This window comes from Caretta caretta, chromosome 24 (genome assembly GCF_965140235.1).
Source record: "Caretta caretta isolate rCarCar2 chromosome 24, rCarCar1.hap1, whole genome shotgun sequence".
Lineage (NCBI taxonomy): Eukaryota > Metazoa > Chordata > Testudines > Cheloniidae > Caretta > Caretta caretta.
In genome coordinates, this window is record NC_134229.1 from 1486625 (window position 1) to 1506419 (window position 19795).

Sequence of the window (19795 nt, forward strand, 5' to 3'; positions counted from 1 at the left end):
ACCAACGAGTATCCACCAATGAGGAAATGGCATTTTGGCCAGTAAGGAAGAAAGATAGATAAAGTAACCTACCATCCTTAATGACCATATAAAGCAGATAGGCCCTCAGTTTATACAATCTCAGGAGGGAAAAACCCAGCCACCCGTAGTAAATGTCATGTAACTTAGTGAATCTGCCTCTGAAGGATAACAGGCTGAATCCCTGCTACTGCAGTCAGAACCTGTCGTTCCTGAGGTTTAGGCTGCTGGACATGTTAGGGCTAGGGCCCTACTCTTCTTATTAACCTGTCTTTCTGGGTCTTAAAAATCATTTTGGGTAAACTTTAAGGGTAAAAAAAGCACTGCTGGTTCTTTGCACTGGTATATACAGGGAGCCTGTCACTGCTAGAGCTTGATTCTTCTACTCGGAGCCTGAAATAAACCAGAAGTCAGCAGCAGGCTCAGTGGCCTGCATGAAACAAGTCCACTTCCTAAAGAATAGGAGTACTTGTGGCACCTTAGAGACTAACCAACCTAAAGAATGTGCTTCCCCCTGTGGAAAAGCCCAATTCCTTTCTCTTCTCTAGACATGAAGAAAAGGAGTACTTGTGGCACCTTAGAGACTAACCAATTTATTTGAGCATAAGCTTTCGTGAGCTACAGCTCACTTCATCGGATGCATACTGTGGAAAGTGTAGAAGATCTTTTTTATATACACACAAAGCATGAAAAAATACCTCCTCCCACCCCGCTCTCCTGCTGGTAATAGCTTATCTAAAGTGATCACTCTCCTTACAATGTGTATGATAATCAGGTTGGGCCATTTCCAGCACAAATCCAGGTTTCCCACACACACACACAAACCTACTCTCCTGCTGGGGAGTGGGGTGAGAGGAGGTATTTTTTCATGCTTTGTGTGTATATAAAAAGATCTTCTACACTTTCCACAGTATGCATCCGATGAAGTGAGCTGTAGCTCACGAAAGCTTATGCTCAAATAAATTGGTTAGTCTCAAAGGTGCCACAAGTACTCCTTTTCTTTTTGCGAATACAGACGGCTGTTACTCTGAAACCTCTCTAGACATGGTCACTCTGGAGCCGAGCTGAGGTATACTGGCAAAGGGCAGTGTGGTGGAAACTTGCCCTGTAGCTACTTATGCTGTCTCTCTTCTGGGGCTAGATAAGATTATTGGCTCCAACAGGGGTACCTTTTGAGCACTACTGATTTAACCTTTAATATATGAAGTTTATTTACACTTTCAATGGTATCTAAATACTGCAACATTTCTGCCCATTTTGCCTGATGATTTTGGTACTTGGTGCCCCACAATTCTGATGGATCAGATTTTTCCAGCAGTGCCAAAATGCATATTCTCTTCCTCCTTCACACCCCTGCATACACGGCAGGGAGCACTACAGGGTCAGGTTTTGACCCATACAAGCTGTGAAATTGTGTTCAGTTGGAATATCTTATTTGTCAGTTTGGCCTTTAGACAAAGTTGCATGGGTCTAGTTAAACTTGTGGAAAAACTCATGCTTATGTTTGCATGGCTTATTGCACTTGGTCTTAAACCTATACTAATTGACTGAAGCTAAACAGCCCATCTCTCTGTAGAGCACTCAGGAGAGTTAAAGCAAATCAGTATGTGTGACATCAACCTCTAAATTAGAGCATCTTAGCCGCCTAGTACTATCATTCAGGAGTAGTGGCCCCAAGACTCCTAAATGGCCACGCAGCTTTGTGTTGGTTTAAATCACACCTAAAACTGCTGTAACTGTACACAAACTTTTAGCATAATGAGACTACCAGTGGTCCCCAACCTTTCTGTGGGAATAGCAAATTCCTATTCCCAACACACTGTGGCGGGCGCCAAACACCCTGCTGCCGAAATGCCGCCGAGAAGTGGCAGCGGAAAGAAGCCTTGCCACCGAGAAACGGCAACGCTTCTCAGCAGCATTTGGGCAAGTGGTTCTCAGGTGGCCACGCTCGGTGGCAGCATTTTGGCAGCATGGTGTCCTGCAGGCGCACACAACTGCCCCAGCGGGTGCCATTACACCTGCGGGCACTGCGTTGGGGACTCCTGAACTATACCTTCACACCTGTTCCACCAGTGTTACATAATTTGTTATTTTTGCAGCATACAATGCCTTTCTGACCAGAGTGCAGACTGTACCTATTGTGTATGTTCCTACCTCAGCTACACCTCAGACAGGTAAGCTGGAATTTTTTGAAACTTGTAACATTGTATATAATTTGTTTGAACAGCTGTATACAAAGGTCAGTAGCAAACATCACTTACTTAAGATAGGACTTATTCTCTCATCCTGGTTGCTCCCTTTCCCAGCCTATCATTGCTGTAAAACAGACTCATTTCTCTGGAGGCAAAATAGCCAGCCTCGAAAAGTGAATTTGAAGTCCCCTGAACCCCAGGTACTTTTTGCTTGTAGCTGTGTTGATCCCAGGATATTAAGAGACAAGATGGGTGAGATAGTATATTTTGTTGGTGACAAGAACAGAAGTTGATCTAATAAAAGATATTCCCTCCCCTACCTTGTCTCAGGTACAGGAAAGGGCTTGAAGTTTTAGGAACTATTTTCTATAAATTGAAGGTTAGATGGCAGCAGCTGTCTTCAGTAAAACCCTGTCCTTTTTGTTCGTGTGTCCTAAGGATATCCAGGCAGTCCAGTATTAATCTGACTAACCTTTTTCCCTACACTTAGGGTATTCATATCCTCCTGTTGGTACTCAGCAACACAATGAAAGAAACAGGACGCAGCTATGGCTTTGGAGTGTACGGAGAAGGCATGTTTGAAGGAAGTACCTGTTTGTACAATAATAAATGTCTAGTGAAGCATGATGTTAGGTGTAGTTCTAACTCCTCTAACTGGAAGTCACAGCACCTTCCTGGTTCTCTGGGACAACAGTCTGACTCTAGAATCTTCAGGCTACAGTGATGGGTACTGGACAGGGGCCCCACTATCATGTTGCCAAAGGCACAATAGGGTTCGTGCCCTTCTACTTTAAGAGATCAGTGTGGTAGATCCTGCAACAAGAAAACTCCTTCATGATTTGGGCCAGAATAAAGTCCAGAAGCCACCAGGCCATTTGACTTTTAGACCTTTTTCAGGCCAGTAATGTATGATACAGCAGGCTTCTTGTGCCTGCCTATATCGGTAGGGTATCAGATCAGAGCACTGGAAGGTTAACAAGGTACTTTACTGTGGTTTGAGGAATATTTTGGAGTCACTTGTAAAAGCTTGTGCTGCCAGCAGAGCAAAGTTAGGATTCACAGTGGTTGAAACTTCCACTTTAAGAATAGTCAGATTACTGACTTCTCAGGAGAGGGCGGAACTAGAGAAGAACTCCGGTTTCACTCTAAGGTGAACAGGGACTTGCTGCATATGCATATTCTTTCCCTGCTGAGGGTCATCATAGTATCTGTTGCAATTACAGGCAGGGCAGAGTCAAACTCTGCCCAGAAAGTGTTGGTTTTCACTCCGGTTGAACAGTTTTGCTTATATCACCCAAAAAGAGCATTATGTGAGTTGACAGTGAGTATCAAGTTAAAGCAACAGACTAAGCTGTATTTTATCCAAAATTTATTGACAGTCAGATAGGTGAGGCTACAGGGACAGTATGAAAGTCATGTTCTCCCCTCACGTTCCAGAGACGTGTTTAAAGCCTTCTGTTCACATCAGGACACTTAATGTAGCTCTGTGGCTGAATCCCATGCTCTTGAACCATCTGTATTTGTCTGTGCAGCCAACTGCGCAGGTAGTCCCACCCATCTCAGACACTTCAGTTTAGTGCTGCTTTCGTCTGAAGGAGCATCCTAGATAAGGAAAGAACAGTAGGTAATCCCAAGCACATTACCAGCCTGTGGGGCGGATGGGTGAGTCGTTAACTCAGTCCACAGGAGGGTAACAGCACCACAAGGCCTCTAGGGGTTGAGGGAGGCAGACCGTATTCTCATAGCTCAACAAGGACTGAGGGCTACTGGGAGAGTGAAACCCTCAGGTATCAACAGCTCCAAAATCCACTAAGTCAGATCCATCATTATAGAAGTAAAACTGTAGTGGAGCCAACAGAACACAGAACTAGCTCAAATAGTCCAGGCATGGCTCAAAGCCAAGAAGGCCAAAGTATATCCCCAACAACCCTCTTAGGAAGACCAGTAAATAGCCATCCAGCCTAAGCATTCAAGAATCCCCAAGGTTTCTAGTAGTTCTGTCCTGCCAGCTGTTCTAGGAGACTAATTTTTGCTGGTCACTTAAGAGGCATTTCATTATACTTAGCAAACCCACTCCCTGCAAGCACTTCAGGCACATACTAGACAGATTGAGACTCTTCTGAAGTGCCACTCAAGATAAAATTCTGGATCAGAGGTATTATAACACTGTGTACAGTGCATTGATATACATTCCCTGTCCTGAAGAATCTCTCGTTCAAGACAGACAAGAGCAAAACAAAACAGGTAAGGGGGTTATGATGACATGGAAAAATACATTAGCTGCCTGGGTGTTTTAAAGTACAAATTGCTGCTTACCTTCTGTAAGCCTTGCCTTTCCTCCGGTGGGCTGGCACAGCACAGTTGAGCAGCCAACACACAGAACTACAGTCTGAGCATGGCTGAATACAGTGGTGATTTTATAGCAACCTGAAACAAAGCAAAAGTTTGAGGTGAGCCTATTTCTCTACAAGAGAAGTGGGGCGGTGTTATTTCCACTGTTGGAGCAAAAGACAAAGCTGGATTGTTATTGAGACTATTTTGACATTTTCAGCAGGCAAATGAAACTTTAATCTGCTGGAGAAAGAAGGGGACTAAGGGCGACAGTGAAAAATGTTCAAACAGTTTGCACTGCTCTGGCCATAGTGGGGCTTTAAAGGGGTCTCAAAAGCAAGCGTTTTAAGTTTGCATTTTAAAGGTAGGTACAGTAGACTGAAGAACCTGGTCCCGGTGGGGAATGATCAGTTGTCCGCTAGCTACAATAATGAATTCAGCTAACATCAGACAACTAAATTGAGACAAGATAATCCCAGGGCATCCCCTGGGCAGGGTACTAGTCAACACACATTAAGGGACTCCTCCCACATGGGGTCTAGCCCAGTGATAGTCTATTATTGTTTGTCAGAGTATAATCAAGGTCCAGACTTCAGAGAAATTTTAGCAAAAGGTAAGATTCCAGGATCCCTTTAAAAGCACCTGGTGGTCCAGATTTGGCCTGCAGTCTGCCTACCGAGAACCCCGGTGTACCCCCTGCACAGCTGGAGGAGAAAACATGCCTTACAATGCTGCACAGGTGCAAGCTTTCCGTTTGATTTCTGGAGTAGGACAACTTCTGCCACGACCAACTCTTACAGGCCCAGGGTCAGGAAATGTTGACTACATGGGCTACCGAGTTTCAGAGGGGTAGCCAGCCGTGTTAGTCTCTACCTGCAAAAACGAGGCGTCCTTGTGGCACCTTAGAGACCAACACGTTTATTTGGACACAAGCTTTCGTGGGCTACCAAGCTACCTTCGGGCTCCTGCCTGGGAGCTAAGCGGGACGCCCACGGCCGGCTGCCAGCAGGTGGGACGCAGCCTGGGGGAGCCCTTCCCCAAGTGCCCTGAGCGGGAGCTGCCCCGCACGGGCTCCAAGGCCCGCCTGGGGGGCCAGGCCGGGGCCTCACCTGGACACTTCACGTCCATGAAATAGGAGTTCGGACTCTGGACCAGACGCTTCTTCTTGTGTTTCCGCTTCTCCTCCTCGGGGGAGGGATGCAGCAGGTCTTTCGCCAGCTGCAAGCCAAGCACAGCGCGTTAGGCCGGCCCGGGGAGCCCCCCCACCCCGGCCCCCCTCCGGAGGGGCGCCCCCCTCCCGGCCTGCCCCCCCGCCGCCATCTTGGTCCCTCCCCCCCGCCGCCATCTCCCCGCTCCGGTCCCGGCTCCCGCTACCCGGCCCGGGCCCCCATCGCCGCCCCCGGACCCCGCCCCCCGCCGGCAGAGCCCGGCCAGCGGAGCGGGGCCGCCCCGGGCGAGGGGGCGGCTCCCGGGCCCGGGGGCGGGGGCGGCTCCCGGGCCCGGCCCCCCACGGGCCGCTCGGCCGCACTCACAGGCATGTTCGCGTGGAGGCAGCCGGGGCCGAAAAGGAGCTAGAGCGGAAACCGGGGCCGCTATATCCGCTCCGGGGTTCCCCGCACGGGCGGAAGTGAGCACTTGGCACGGCCCTGCTGCCATGTTGGAAAGGTCGAAGCTGCCACCCAATGCGCAAGAAGAGCTGGGTGCTGTCGCCATTTTGAGAAGGTCGTTCAGGCCAACACAGTGCTCCGACTACCGGAAGCGCCGCCATGTTGAAAAGGTCTTTGCCTTCAACCAGAAGAAATACTGTAGTCGGAAGTAGCGGCCATGTTCAGAGGGTCAATCTTTTCTCCAGGCGCTGAGGAAGCGGGAAAGGACGCCATCTTGGGAAGGTCCTTGGGGACCCAGGCCCATGGGATGAGCCGTGAGATCCTTCCCCACAGGCCCCATGCTGCTGAGGTGCCCCGGGATTGGCCCTGTTCCGCGGTCCCGCATGACATCATCCTGGGTGCCACGGTGACGGGAGCAGGCGGCGGGAGGAGGCGCGAGGTGCTGTCATTCGAGGGCCTGGGACGATGAGGTCCTAGCGCCGGGCCGGTGGGCTTGGGCCCCGCGAAGACGGATGGGCCCCAACGTCGTTCATTCCGGTCACCCTCCGAACCCCGGCAGGGCCTCGAGCGGAGCCGGGCTCCTCCGCCGCGCCCCGCCGACACGCGGGCTGCCCCGCGGCCCCGGCCGCCCCAGGCTTTGGGACCCTCCCGGGCGACAGGCACGGAAGTGACCCTCGTCGATGCACACGTGGATGTGGGAGGAGCTTAACGGTGGCCTCCGTCGGCGGGGCAAGTCCGAGAGCGGCAGGGCACTTAGGCGAGTCTGCGCGAACGCTAGAAAAGGCCTCAAAGGCCCCTGCTCTCTAATCTCCAGCAGCACGGAGCAGGTCCAGTGCGGGGCTCCTCTGCAGCTGGAAGCCTGCGGGGCCACAGGCATGAGGTGCGGGCCCCGCACATCTGGATTTCTTGCTTCCCTTGGAACCTGGGCTTCCGCCTCAGAGAGGTTTGCAGACAACCAGGGCAGAGAGGGAACAACAGCGGGCCGAGAGCGAGGTACCCTGTGGTTTGGTCACTGGAGGGCAGTGCCGGCGAGTGGCGCTTGTTGCCCAGCTGGAATGCACGGAGGCCTTTCTGCCGCTTCCTTCCTGCAGATCCCGGGAGAAAAATTCACCCTCTCTGGCACGAAGCCAGACCTAGCCACCCCATTTGCTGGCCCGTTCAAGGGAGGACCTTTCTGATGACACAGATAAAGGGACAAGCTGCAGGATTAGGATTTATGTGGTGTCAGCAAACCATGACTGTGACCCAGGGACACTGGTCACACCATGAATTAATGTCAAGAAGTTTTTGGAGCATGTTTGCACCACAGTGGGCCCCCCACAGCTCTGCCAGTGCCCCTCAGTCCTGATACGCAGTTCCTGCTATCCCTGCCTGGGTCCCCCGTCAGCTCAGCGGGTGCCCCTCACTCCTGACCTGCAGCCACCTGCTATCCTAGCCCTGAGTCCCCACTCAGCTCTGCCAGTGTCCCTCAGTCCCGCAGCCCCTCTGCTACTTCAGGCTTGGGCTCCCCACAGGTCAACACAGCTCTGAGAGGCCCCTCAATCTCCACCCACAGCCTGTCCCTGCTGCTCATCCAGTCCCGGGCTCCACACAAACACAGAGACCTGCTGATGCCGCACCCCAGTCCTGAGTCGGGACCCGCTGTGATTTAAGGGCTCCTGCTTTCCCACGGCAGAGCAGGGTGGGGAAAGGAACTGGACCCTATCAGTATTGTTCTGCTTCAGGGGCTCCCAGCCCAAGGGCAAGAGGAAGTAAAGGAGAAAAGCATCCGGTGTGTGAGGAGGAAGAGGGTAGGACTGACCCTCCCCCGCTGTGGGACCCACCCGACTAAGAGTTGGCTGCGTTTAGACAAAACAGCTTCAGTAAATTATGGTGAAAACCTGCCCCTCGCCTCACTTTGTTTAGGAGGAATTCCAAAGAAACCCAGCTCAGCTCAAGCATATCCCAGCCCTGGGGTCTGCCCCCGCCCCGCCAGCTCTGCTGGCGCCCCTCAATCCTGACCCACAGCCCCCTGCTAGCCCAGCCCTACCCCCCCAGCTCTGCTGGTGCCCCTCACTCCCAACACACAGCCCCTGCCAGCCCAGCCCTGCCCCCCCCCAGCTCTGCCGTTGCCCCTCACTCCTGACCCGCAGCCCCCTGCTAGCCCAGCCCTGCCCGCCCCCAGCTCAGCTGCTGCCCCTCACTCCCGACCCGCAGCCCCCTGCTAGCCCAGCCCCGGGCTCCCCCCACCCCCAGCTCTGCCGGTGCCCCTCACTCCCGACCCGCAGCCCCTGCCAGCCCAGCTGGGGGCTTCTGCAGACCAATTGGAGGCCGTTGCCCCCCGTTGCTGGTTAACCCCTCCCTGCCCAGGGTGCTTCCCCAGCCGGGCTCCCCGCGCAAGAGCCGGTTCTCCCGGGCCCGGCGGGAGGAGGGCTCCGGGCTTCCCCCACCCGCCGGGCGCAGGCGGAGGCGGAGCCGGCACCGCCCCTTGGCGCTTCCCGGCTGCAGGAAAGTTTTGCCCAGGAGCCGAGCGGCCCGGCCGGGCCATGGCCAAGTCCTACGATCACCTCTTCAAACTGCTGCTGATCGGGGACAGCGGGGTGGGCAAAACCTGCCTGATCATCCGCTTCGCCGAGGACAACTTCACCAGCACCTACATCTCCACCATCGGTGAGTGCCGCCCCCGGGGCCCCCCGGGGAACCCCCCTGCCTGGGGAACCCCTGCAGCCCCCCAACCTCACCAGCACCTACATCTCCACCATCGGTGAGTGCCGCCCCCGGGGCCCCCCGGGGAACCCCCCTGCCTGGGGAACCCCTGCAGCCCCCCAACCTCACCAGCACCTACATCTCCACCATCGGTGAGTGCCGCCCCCGGGGCCCCCCGGGGAACCCCCCTGCCTGGGGAACCCCTCCAGCCCCCCAACCTCACCAGCACCTACATCTCCACCATCGGTGAGTGCCGCCCCCGGGGCCCCCCGGGGAACCCCCCTGCCTGGGGAACCCCTGCAGCCCCCCAACCTCACCAGCACCTACATCTCCACCATCGGTGAGTGCCCACCCCCGGGGCCCCCCGGGGAACCCCCCTGCCTGGGGAACCCCTCCAGCCCCCCAACCTCACCAGCACCTACATCTCCACCATCGGTGAGTGCCGCCCCCGGGGCCCCCCGGGGAACCCCCCTGCCTGGGGAACCCCTGCAGCCCCCCAACCTCACCAGCACCTACATCTCCACCATCGGTGAGTGCCCGCCCCCCGGGGCCCCCCCGGGGAACCCCCCTGCCTGGGGAACCCCTCCAGCCCCCCAACTTCACCAGCACCTACATCTCCACCATCGGTGAGTGCCCGCCCCCGGGCCCCTGGGCCCCCGGAACCCCCCTGCCTGGGGAACCCCTCCAGCCCCCCAACCTCACCAGCACTACATCTCCACCAGCGGTGGGTGCCCAGCCCACCCCCCAGACTGCCCCCCGGCACCCCCAGGGACCCCTCTGCCTGGGAAACCCCTGAAACCCCCCCCAATTTCACCAGCACCTACATCTCCACCATCAGTGAGTGCCTGGGGACCCCTCCCCCCGACTCCCTTCCCAGGGAACCCTGGATCCTCCCCTCCCCAAGGGGAACCTCCCCCCTGGGGAACCCCTGCAAACCCCTCCCCGCACACTAACGTTACCAGCACCTACATCTCCCCCATTGGTGAATGCCCCCTGATACCCTTCAGTCCAGCCCCCTGGGAAGCCCCCCATACCATTGGTGTGTGCTGCTTGAAACCTCCTCAGGAACCTCCCCCCTGGGAATCCCCCATCCATCCTGGGTGAACCCCATGCCAACCTCACCAGTGCCTACCTCCCCCAGCCTTCAGGCCACCCCTAAACTAGCAGCTCCCTACGTCAATCTGCCCCCCACAGCATCACTTCCCCATCCCCTGTATTATGATGGTCTCGGGACTGGGGGGTGGGAGCCCAATTGCGCCAGGCCCTGCACAAACGGGTTCTGCCCTGAGGAGCTGGCAGTGGAAGTTGTTACACCCTGTGAGCCTGTCTCCCTGGCAAGCAGCCCCAAACTGGGGGAGAGACAGCCCAGGGACAGACAGACACGTGGACACAGATCAGCCCCGCATGACCGAGTTGCAGACAGACGCACGGACGCAGGCCAGCCCCATATGGCCCAGTTGCAGACCGCTACAGTCACAGGGAACATGCCCAGCCAGTGCTCTTCCTGGTTTCTGGTCGGGGTCGCTGTTTCTGGCTCGTGTATGTAGCAGCAAACTCCATTTCTTCTTACTGCTTTAAAATCCTGCTTTCCCCTGGAGTTAAAGAATTGCCCCTTCCAAATCCGCACTGCCTGTGGGCCAGGTCAGGGGCCTCGAGGTGCCGCCCTTCTGCGATGCGCCCTGGTAAGCGCTGGTTGCAGTGCGTGGGGGTATTCGGACTCTGGTGTGCTGCAGAGACAGAGTGCGAGCCGGGCCCTGCCTCGGCCAGCCAGTTTGAACAGAGCAGCGGGGTCCCCCATGGCAGCGGTTTGGGGTGTACGATGGGCCGGCGTCACCCCCAACAAACAGGACGATGTCTTGTTCCATACGGCCCTGTTCTCCTGCGCTGGCAGAGTCATGCCCCGCAAAGCCACTGATGATCGTGAGGCACCCGGAGAACGGTCGGTCCTCGGGTTGAGCGCCAACCCGGAACCCCCGACCCTGCTGGATAACTCCCCGTCTGTCCGTCTGTCTGGTCTCTCCCCAGCCCCAGGCAGCTCTGAGTGCAGAACAGCAAGGGGTGGGCAGGCGAGGCCCATTGAGGGCGGGGGGGCACGCAGCATGCCTCCTCCCTGGGTACTAACGTCACCCAGTGCTTGGTCTGAGCTGAGAGCCCCTGGGATGGCCCCGGCCTGGTTCACTCACTGGTGAGCTCTGCCCCCCGCCCCCCACACTGCTTGCAGGCATCCTGTTCACTAGTGCCCTGCCCTCTGCACCACTGAGCACTTGTGTGTGTGCACCAGCACTGCCCCCCACCCTGCGCCCCATGGCACAGGCGTGCGTGTGCATGTACATGCATGTGCCCTGCCCCCGGGGGGGGCACTGCCCCCCACCCTGCGCCCCATGGCACAGGCGTGCGTGTACATGTACATGCATGTGCCCTGCCCCCGGGGGGGGCACTGCCCCCCACCCTGCACCCCATGGCACAGGCGGCTCCACTCAGGGGGTCGGTCTGGTTGCTTTGTGCACCAGCCATGGAAGGCTCGTCCCTCCCCTCCGTGGGTCAGACGGGGAGGGGGCAGGAGGGCTGGCTGGGGATGCAAGGCTGGCTCTGTCCCACAGGAGGGGGGCAGGTCACCCCGTGCAGAGGCCCAGGCTCGGGGTGAGCTCCTCGGCCGTGGCCCCCTCTGCACTAGTCTCCCAAGGGGACTAGAGCCGTGTCCCAAGCTCAGGAGGGCAGGACGCCTGGGTTCTAGCAGGGCCTCCGTCACATGACCCACTGGGCTGCCTTGGGCAAGTCCCTGTGAGTGCTCCCCTGCCCCCCAGGGCTGGGTGAGTGTTTGCAATGCCCAGAGCCCAGGGGGCACCATACCTGGCACCTCCATCAGCCTCCACCACCTTTTAACCCGGCAAGGGCATTAGTGATCCTCGGGCAGAGACTTTGGCCCCAGCCGAGGGGCCATGGGGGCTGGGGGCAGTATCGCTGGGGCTGCAGGTCCCCTCTGGAGCTGGCAGCTCCCGTCCCAAGCAGGGGAGTTGCCCCTGAGATGGTGAAACAGTTTCCTGGGCCTTGGGCGAGAGAGGCCGCCAGCCCTGCAGTGTTTATAGAGCCATAAAACGGCCTGACACATCCCTGTGACTTGCACGCAGGCGCCGGCAGGGAATTCCACTGGGGAGAGGTTTTGATCCATCTTGCCCCGAATCCCTGGGCCGCCCCCTTTCCCAGGAGGCGTGTCCTGGGCACCCAGTGGGTCGGTGGGGATGTGCCCCAGCTGCTGGCGGGAAGCCTCCTCCCACCCCCGAGGTCTCACAGCCACTCGTCCTGCCTGTTACAAACGTGTGTCCTGCTCCGAGTGGTGCAGGCTGGGTCGGCGGGTGGGGACCCCGAGCTACAGCCGGGCCTCTGGGCCGATCGGATTCCACCTCCTGGCCGGGAGCGGCAAGGTCTGCAAACCCCCAGGGGCAGGCGGGAGGGGTGCAGCTGGCCGGGGATGCTGGTGTTTCCCATGGGGGTTGCAGGGACAGAGCCAAAACCTTCAAGAGCTCCATGGTTGGTCTGTTTCTGGCTGCCAGGGCGCCACAGACCCCCCTCAATGCAGACCCCTCCCCGGACCCCCCTGTCACGAAGTCACCAGGCGGTGCTCTGGAACTGCTCCCTATGAAGCCAGTCAGGACTTTGGGGAAGCCTCCTCTCCCCAGGGCAAGAAGCTCACACAGCTTCCACTTTCCTGGGTCTGACCTCAGAGCATTCAGTGTCCTCTGCCCCTCCGTGCGCTTCCCCTAGCGAGTCTGACCAGGAGGGGTCCTGGGGAAGTTAGAGGGTCCTGCCCCCCAACTTCACAGACAGACGTGACTCTCAGCCATCCAGTAACACAGAGGTTTATTAGATGACAGGAACATGGTCTAACACAGAGCTTGTAGGTACAGAAACCAGACACCTAAGTCAGGTCCATTTGGGGGGCAGGGAGGCCCAGACCCCACGGGTCTGGGCCTCCCTCTCTTTCCCCAGCCAGCTCCAAACTGAAACTCTCCAGCCCCTTCGTCTCTTTCCTCGGCCAGGAGGCCACCTGATCTCTTTGTTCTCCAACCCTTCAGTGGGCACCTTTGCAGGGGAGGGGCCCAGGCCATCAGGAGACAGGGTGTCTGCCATTCTCTGTGCAGACGCCATCACACGGGCCCTCTCGGGCTCGGCAACAGTCACACCCCCTGATCCCACCACCTAGAGACTTACGAAATGCATCCCACTGAGGCACCCACACAGGATTCAAAGAAAACATTAAGAACATTCCCACTTCGTCACGCCCCCATTACTAGGGTCCAAGGGCCAGACACCCCCTAGCTGGTGTAGATCAGCGTCACTCCATGGAAGCAGCCGGGACTATGCTGATCTCTGCCTGCTGTGGTTCTGGGGAGTCTCTCTCTGCAGTGGGTCCCTCTTGCTGTCAGCCCCACAGAGCTGCTCAGGCAGAACAGTCCCTACCTGGGTCCAGCTCAGCTTCGTGCCCCGGCAGACGGCTCCAAATGCACCTCTTCCCCTCGCTTCCCATGTGCCAGGGGGTCAGGGGGTGATGCCTGGGAGCAGGGCTGGAGAGGGGTGGGGCAGTGGGGCTGGAAGTCATTAGGGCGCGTTGGAGTGGGGTGAGGAGGCAGTGGGGGGGCTGCAATTTTTAATCCCCATTGGAAACTCCGAACCCCACTGACCACAAATCTCCTTCCCTGGGGGGGCTGCTTGGAGCTGCCCCCCTCCCGAGTCTGTAGCCTGCTCCGTGGTGCTGTGGGGGGGCACACTGGGGATGCTGCATGTGAGTTCCCTGGTGCCAGGCTGAGAGTGGGGCTGGGGCTGCATCATTCCTTTGCCCGCCCTGGGAAATGGGGCAGGAACCTGCCCACGCCCGAGCACAGCTCCCCGGCCCAACACGCAGTGTCCCTGGCACAGCGGGCAGGGGGGGTCTGGGCAGGGCCAGGCTGTGGGGGCTGCACGATGCTCCAGAGGCTCCATCTGTCTGGCTTCCCCCCACCCCACCACCATGTGCAGCGAGCCAGACAACAGCTGGATGGCGGGGGGTGTGGGCGCGAGGCCGTGGCCCAGGGACCCTGAGCGGCTGCTGTGGGAAGCTGAGGGCTCCGTGCTCCCACCCGCCTGCAGCTGGTTTATTCACTGCAGCGGGAGAGCCCCCGCCTTGGACTTTGCTCCCAGGGGCGTCAAGCTGTTGCTGGGAGACTGGAGATGGGGGGCCGGGGGGGCCGGGTTGTGTTTGGGGGAAGGGAGAATACTGCAGGGCAGGAGAGTGGGGATACAGCCCCAGGCTGGCACTGCCCTCAGCCCATCCTCTTCCCCCCCAGGTGTGAGTCCAGTCACACCAGGGGTCTCCTTCCCGCTCCCACAGTCCAGCGCCGCTGCATCCAGCAGCTCTGCAGTTGGCCTGGCTGCCTGGCCCCAGGGTGGGGGTCATGCCAGGGCCTCTGGACCCCCTTCACGCACACACACTCACACCCCCGTGCAGCTCTGATGGCGTCATCCGTCTTGTGTTCCAGGGATCGACTTCAAAATCCGGACAGTGGAAATTGAGGGGAAAAAGATCAAACTCCAGGTCTGGTAAGTGGGACCCCACCAAAGCCGCCCCCTCCCGCCTGCCCCCAGCCCCCCCTCCAGCTGAACCACAGCTCAAGCCCTGCCTAGCACCTGCAGAGCTGGGGCAGGGCTGGGGGGCGGGATGGGGGTACTGGCATGGCTCCGGGGCTGGGAAGAGGAGATCCGGAGCCTGCCCGCACTGAGCTGCTGGTTCAGGCCCTGGCAGCCCCATGGATGGTGGCTGTGCCCTGCTGCAGGTGTGGAAGGAGCGTGTGGGTTGCCAGTCTGCCTCCGTCCCATGGAGCAGCAACCAGCCCCCATCGTCCACCTGGGCAGGGGGGCCCAGGGCTGGGTGAGCCGTGGAGGCAGAACTGGAGTCCCCTTGGGCAGGGTGGTTGCACCAGGAATCCCCGCCACCCCCCCACCCCTGTGGATCCCAGGGTAGCCCTGGGGGTCAGAGACACTGCTGACCCCATTAACCCTCTTTCCCTTCCTCTCTTGCAGGGACACGGCAGGACAAGAGAGGTTTAAAACCATCACAACAGCGTATTACCGAGGAGCCATGGTATGGTGTCTCTCCCCCTGCTGGGCCCAGCCTGGCCAGGGCAGTGGGGCAGGAGCACTCTGTGGTGACCTGCAAGGCCCCCCCCCCGGGGGCAAGCTGGGAATGGTGCCCAGGAGCCCCAGGAAGGGGAGTTTCACCCAGTTCTCCTGGCAGCAGGCGCCTGCCAAGCAAGGAGGGAAATGTGGGGCCTCAGAGGAGCCCATGCTCCCCCCCCCACACAGCACAACTGGGAGTGGGCAGGGCCTCTATCTCAGCAGGCCCCATTGGAGGGAGTGGGGCTAGCTGGGGCTCTAGTGGGCCGTCCCGAGGAGCTGGGGCCCAGGAGAGGGGCCCCTGCCAGGCAATAGGGGGTGGGGGTGCTCAGTCCAAGCTGCTCCATTAACGATTGGGGGGCTTCTGGGCACCAGCCCAGGGAGAGACCCAAACACTGCTGAGGGTCAGGCTAGCTGGGGCCTAAGGCCCGGACACCCCAGCCCCGGGTCCAACCCCACTGAGCGAGCGTCTCTTCCAGGGAATCATCCTCGTGTACGACATCACAGATGAGAAATCCTTCGAGAACATCCAGAACTGGATGAAGAGCATCAAGGAGGTGGGGGAGAGGGGACCTGGGGATGGAGCTGTGTCATGGCTGGGGGGTTGTGGGGGGAGAGGGACGGGCGGGGGCAGCTGTGTCATGGCTGGAGGTTTGTGGGAGGGGAACTTTGCGAGGGCCATGGTCTGGTCACCACCCAGATGAGGTGTTATGTGGGGTTACAAGTTGCTCAGGGCTGGGCTAGCAGGGGCTGCGGGTCAGGAGTGAGGGGCGCCGGCAGACCCGGGTGGGCGTGGGGGGCTGCAGGTCGGGAGTGAGGGGCGCCGGCAGAGCTGGGTGGGGGCGGGGGGCTGCGGGTCGGGAGTGAGGGGCGCCGGCAGAGCTGGGTGGGGGCGGGGGGCTGCGGGTCGGGAGTGAGGGGCGCCGGCAGAGCTGGGTGGGGGCGGGGGGCTGCGGGTCGGGAGTGAGGGGCGCCGGCAGAGCTGGGTGGGGGCGGGGGGCTGCGGGTCGGGAGTGAGGGGCGCCGGCAGAGCTGGGTGGGGGTGGGGGGCTGCGGGTCGGGAGTGAGGGGCGCCGGCAGAGCTGTGACCGTGGGGAATGCAGGACCGGGGTCCGGTTGGGGATGTGAGGGAGGGGTGGGATACCTGGAGGATGGCTGAAGGGGCACTCAGAGCGGGGGATGGATGGTGGGCTCGGGGCCCAGGGGAAATAGGCATCTCCCCCAGATCTGCTCTCTCCTCCAGAATGCTTCTGCAGGGGTGGAGCGCCTCCTCCTGGGGAACAAGTGTGACATGGAGACCAAGCGCAAGGTGCAGCGGGAGCGTGCAGAGAAGGTACCTGGGGGGGGCACGCTCAGGCCCGTGTTGCGAGTGATGCTCATTCATGGCTGGATCTGGGGGTGGGGGCAGCTGGGCACAAGGTGGCAGCCCCCAGCAGGCGCTGAATGCAGCAGAGTCCCAAGGGCCAGGCCCCGCTACTCCCATCTCACCCCCCTATTTGGGGTGTCTCTGAGGCCTTGACCATGTCTACCCAGGACGGAGAGGCAGCTGTGCCGGGTCTGGGCCATTAGCGAGAGAGAAGGAGGTCGGGGGGGGAGGGGGCGGGCTTTGGGTGCCTGGCTCAAATGCCCCTTTCTCTCCTGGCAGCTCGCGAAGGAACATGGGATCCGGTTCTTTGAGACCAGTGCCAAGTCCAGTGTGAACGTGGAGGAGGTAAGCGGGGCAGGCTCTGCTCCCTGCCATGGGGCAGCTCCCCAAGGTCCCTGGGCCCTGCCCCGTCGTGCCACCAACCCCCTGCACTGGGCGCTTACTGCCTAGGGGCAGCCTGGGAGAAACAGCCCACAGGCGAACCCACGAGGGGTGCTGCTAGGGGGTGGGTGGTGCAGTGCCCGTGGGGAGGGAGGAGAAGTCTCTCCCAGTATCTGGGCTGTAGGAGGACCCTGGGCAGATCTCTTCCCTGTCCCTGGAGTGGATGGGGTGAGGGGCTCCAGTGAGGCTGTGAGACCCACCCTGGGGACCTCTGTCCCCCGGCAGGCAGGTCCTTCCCATGTGTTCCCATGGAAGCGGGGAGAGGGGGATGGTAAGATTCACCTAGAGGCTCTTGTTTCCCACTGCTAAGTGTCCCCTCCCCCAGCCAGCCCTCAGCCCCCACCCGTGTCCCTGGCTGGCCTTCCCGGCTGGGCGTGCTGGGACGCCCCTAACCGGCTCCTCTCTCCCCTCAGGCCTTCAACACCCTGGCCCAGGACATCCTGCTGAAATCCACCAAGAAACTGGTGAGCATGCAGGGTCTGGGCAGGCTTGGGAGCCCCCCCAAGTGAGAGGGGACCTGCGCAGCTCGGCCCCCTTCCAGCAGGAGGCGCTGAGATGGGGACAGAAAAGCAGCATGAATCTGCCTTTCCCCGTGAATGATCTTGCTTTTCTCCAGCACCTTCCTCGCTGAAGGGTCCCAGTACAGGGATCCCTTGCCTGGGCTTGAGGTGCAGCCACCTCTGGGATGGGGCGTAGGGGCTGGTTATACAGGATCCCTCGCCAGGGGCTGCGGTGCAGCCACCTCTGGGGAGGGGCGCAGAGGCTGTTTAACCATCACACTGCCGTGCTATACAGCAGCCTAGGCCAGGATGCTGGTGGGGCTATGGTATCTAAGGTGGATGGAAACTCCCCACATTGGAACACGGCCAGGACTGTAATTTGGGATCTTTAATGACCCCTTGTGGCGAAGCCTGACCCCAGACGGCACTCCCAGCAGCACAGTGCCGCCTAGCGCCCCGTTGGGGCATTGGCTCAGTCATACTGCTCATAGGGTGCCCGCCCTGGGCATGGGGACCGCCCTGACTCAGACGAGAGCGCCCCCACTGAGTGACCCGGCTCTCCCTCCAGCCTGGCACCAAAGCAGCGGGCAAGGGGCGCCCGACAGTGACTCGTTCACTCTCTCTTTCAGGGTAAAATCCCCAAAGGGCACCTGGACTTGAAAAGTTCTCCGAAGAGAAGCAGCAGTAAATGCGCCATGGTCTAGCAGCAGCCATGCCCCTGGAGCACCCCATAGTGCCCCCCACCAGGCGCCACGCCGGAGCCACTGTGCCACTCCTCTCCTTTCTGCCACGCTCCTGCTCCTCTGTGACAGCGGGGGCCGGGCAGCGCCCTGGAGCCGGGCGGCTGGGCAGAGCTGAGCTCCGGAGCTGGTGTCTCCGAGGGGCCAGGCCCACAGCCAGTCAACCTTCCCACTGCTCGTATGCTCCGAGAGAGGAGAAACGGAGGGCAGGGGCGACCTGCAGGCTGATTTGGAGGGGAAGGGAGCAGAGGGGGGAGCTGGAGAAGAGGGGGGGCTGCAGACAGGAAGGAAGGGGGAGAAGGCAGTGATGTGGGGGAGACCTGGCCATGCTGCAGCCACGGTGCAGGGTTCGGCCGCTTGTTGCTCCCAGGGGCGCGTTGATTCGAAGCCCTGGCAAGCCAGGATCCCTTCTCCCAAACCAGCCTGCGGGTCCCCCGGGGGCCAGGCAAACACTGTAAATTGGACTCACTGCTCCATCATGTGTAGGAATGACTGTCTGAAAACCCAGGGCCCCCAAGCCCAACGTGGGGCCCAGTGTCTCCACTCCCAGGCACCGGCAGAGCCCCCTGTGTATCTTGGGCGCCCGGCGCTATTTAATTAACGACATAAAGCCCCAGCTTGTACCTTTGCTCTCGGCTCCGGGGTGTTTCTTTGACGGCACCGAATATGGGCAGCGCGGAGGCTGGTTGGCAGGCTGCTGTGGTGTCAAAGACCCTCCCGTGTGCCAGCCAGCAGCCCCGAGATTGTCGACACGAAGAGCCTTAAAGGGCAAATTTCACACACACCCCGCACACGGATTCTGCTTTCCTCCTGGGCCTCTCACAGCTGAGCCTGTGAAAATGGGCACCTGGGTCCCTTTTGTTTCCTGTCCTGGGTCTCGTGCTCCTGGCCGGCCCGTCCAGCCCCCACCAAGGCAGCTGCCATCCCCAGAGCCAGGCTGGGCGAGCTCAGACCTTTTATTGGACCAGCGTCTGCTGGGGGCCGAGAAAAGCCTTTGAGCTGCACAGCCTGGTGTTTGCCACGTGCCCCCTGCCGTGGGGCCGGCTGCCTGCAGTGCCCTCTGCACAGCAGCCCCCGGGCTCTGGCCTCGCTCCCGGCCCCCTAAGCCAGGAGCCCCCCCAGGAGCCCTGCCCGCCTTCTCGCCAGGCCCACAGGAGCGGCTGTCACCCCAACCCCAGCGCAGGCTTGCTTGGGCCAAGGAGATGCTGAGGGCTGAGCCGGAGGTGGGAAGGGCCCTGGCCCGGAGCCGCCTGCAGGGACCAGGGCAGGACGAGGACCTGGGTCCCGAGGCGAGTGCTCCGCCAGGGGGGCTAGACAGAGCAGCCTGGGCCAGGCCCCTCGCCCCCGCGCCGGGCCCCGGAGCCACGTCGCCCCCCCCTCCCGGGCCCCCGGAGCAGCGTCGCCCCCCCCCGGGCCCCCAGAGCCACGTCGCCCCCCCCCGGGCCCCCGGAGCAGCGTCGCCCCCCCCCCCGGGCCCCCAGAGCCACGTCGCCCCCCCCCGGGCCCCCGGAGCAGCGTCGCCCCCCCTCCCGGGCCCCCGGAGCAGCGTCTTCCCCCCCCCGGGCCCCCAGAGCCACGTCGCCCCCCCCGGGCCCCCAGAGCCACGTCGCCCCCCCCCGGGCCCCCGGAGCAGCGTCGCCCCCCGGCCATGGGGCTGCGAAGGGGCGGGAGGCAGCCCGTCCCGGCCTTGGCCCCTGCGGGGAAGGAAGGGGGACCCCGGGGGCAGCGCTGGCCGGCCCCGACCCTGCCCGTGGGGCTGAGCCCCAGA

At 60.3% G+C, this 19795-nt stretch overlaps 3 protein-coding genes across 6 annotated transcripts in view; 2 read left to right on the forward strand and 1 right to left on the reverse strand.

Annotated features, from left to right (window-relative positions):
• The window catches only part of NUP210L (nucleoporin 210 like), a 45886-nt gene extending 43051 nt beyond the window's left edge, over nucleotides 1-2835 (forward strand). For all 4 annotated transcript variants that reach the window (XM_048828055.2, XM_048828056.2, XM_048828058.2 and 1 more), the window contains 2 exons: nucleotides 2118-2192; nucleotides 2701-2835. In XM_048828055.2, coding sequence (XP_048684012.1) covers nucleotides 2118-2192; nucleotides 2701-2792 — 167 coding nt within the window. In that variant the 3' untranslated portion in view covers nucleotides 2793-2835. The remainder of the gene's footprint in view (nucleotides 1-2117; nucleotides 2193-2700) is intronic.
• A 727-nt stretch (nucleotides 2836-3562) lies between these two features.
• RPS27 (ribosomal protein S27) lies at nucleotides 3563-6215 on the reverse strand. The gene is made up of 4 exons (XM_048828063.1): nucleotides 6074-6215; nucleotides 5651-5759; nucleotides 4527-4637; nucleotides 3563-3812 (listed from the first exon to the last, which is right to left on the reverse strand). The coding sequence occupies exons 1-4, from the start codon at nucleotides 6077-6079 to the stop codon at nucleotides 3784-3786; spliced, it is 255 nt and encodes an 84-aa protein (XP_048684020.1). The 5' UTR covers nucleotides 6080-6215; the 3' UTR covers nucleotides 3563-3783.
• Nucleotides 6216-8410: 2195 nt separating this feature from the next.
• RAB13 (RAB13, member RAS oncogene family) lies at nucleotides 8411-18655 on the forward strand. Its single transcript, XM_048828062.2, has 8 exons — nucleotides 8411-8797; nucleotides 14347-14407; nucleotides 14888-14948; nucleotides 15460-15537; nucleotides 16224-16313; nucleotides 16626-16691; nucleotides 17201-17251; nucleotides 17917-18655. The coding sequence occupies exons 1-8, from the start codon at nucleotides 8674-8676 to the stop codon at nucleotides 17989-17991; spliced, it is 606 nt and encodes a 201-aa protein (XP_048684019.1). The 5' UTR covers nucleotides 8411-8673; the 3' UTR covers nucleotides 17992-18655.
• The last annotated feature ends 1140 nt before the right edge of the window (nucleotides 18656-19795 follow it).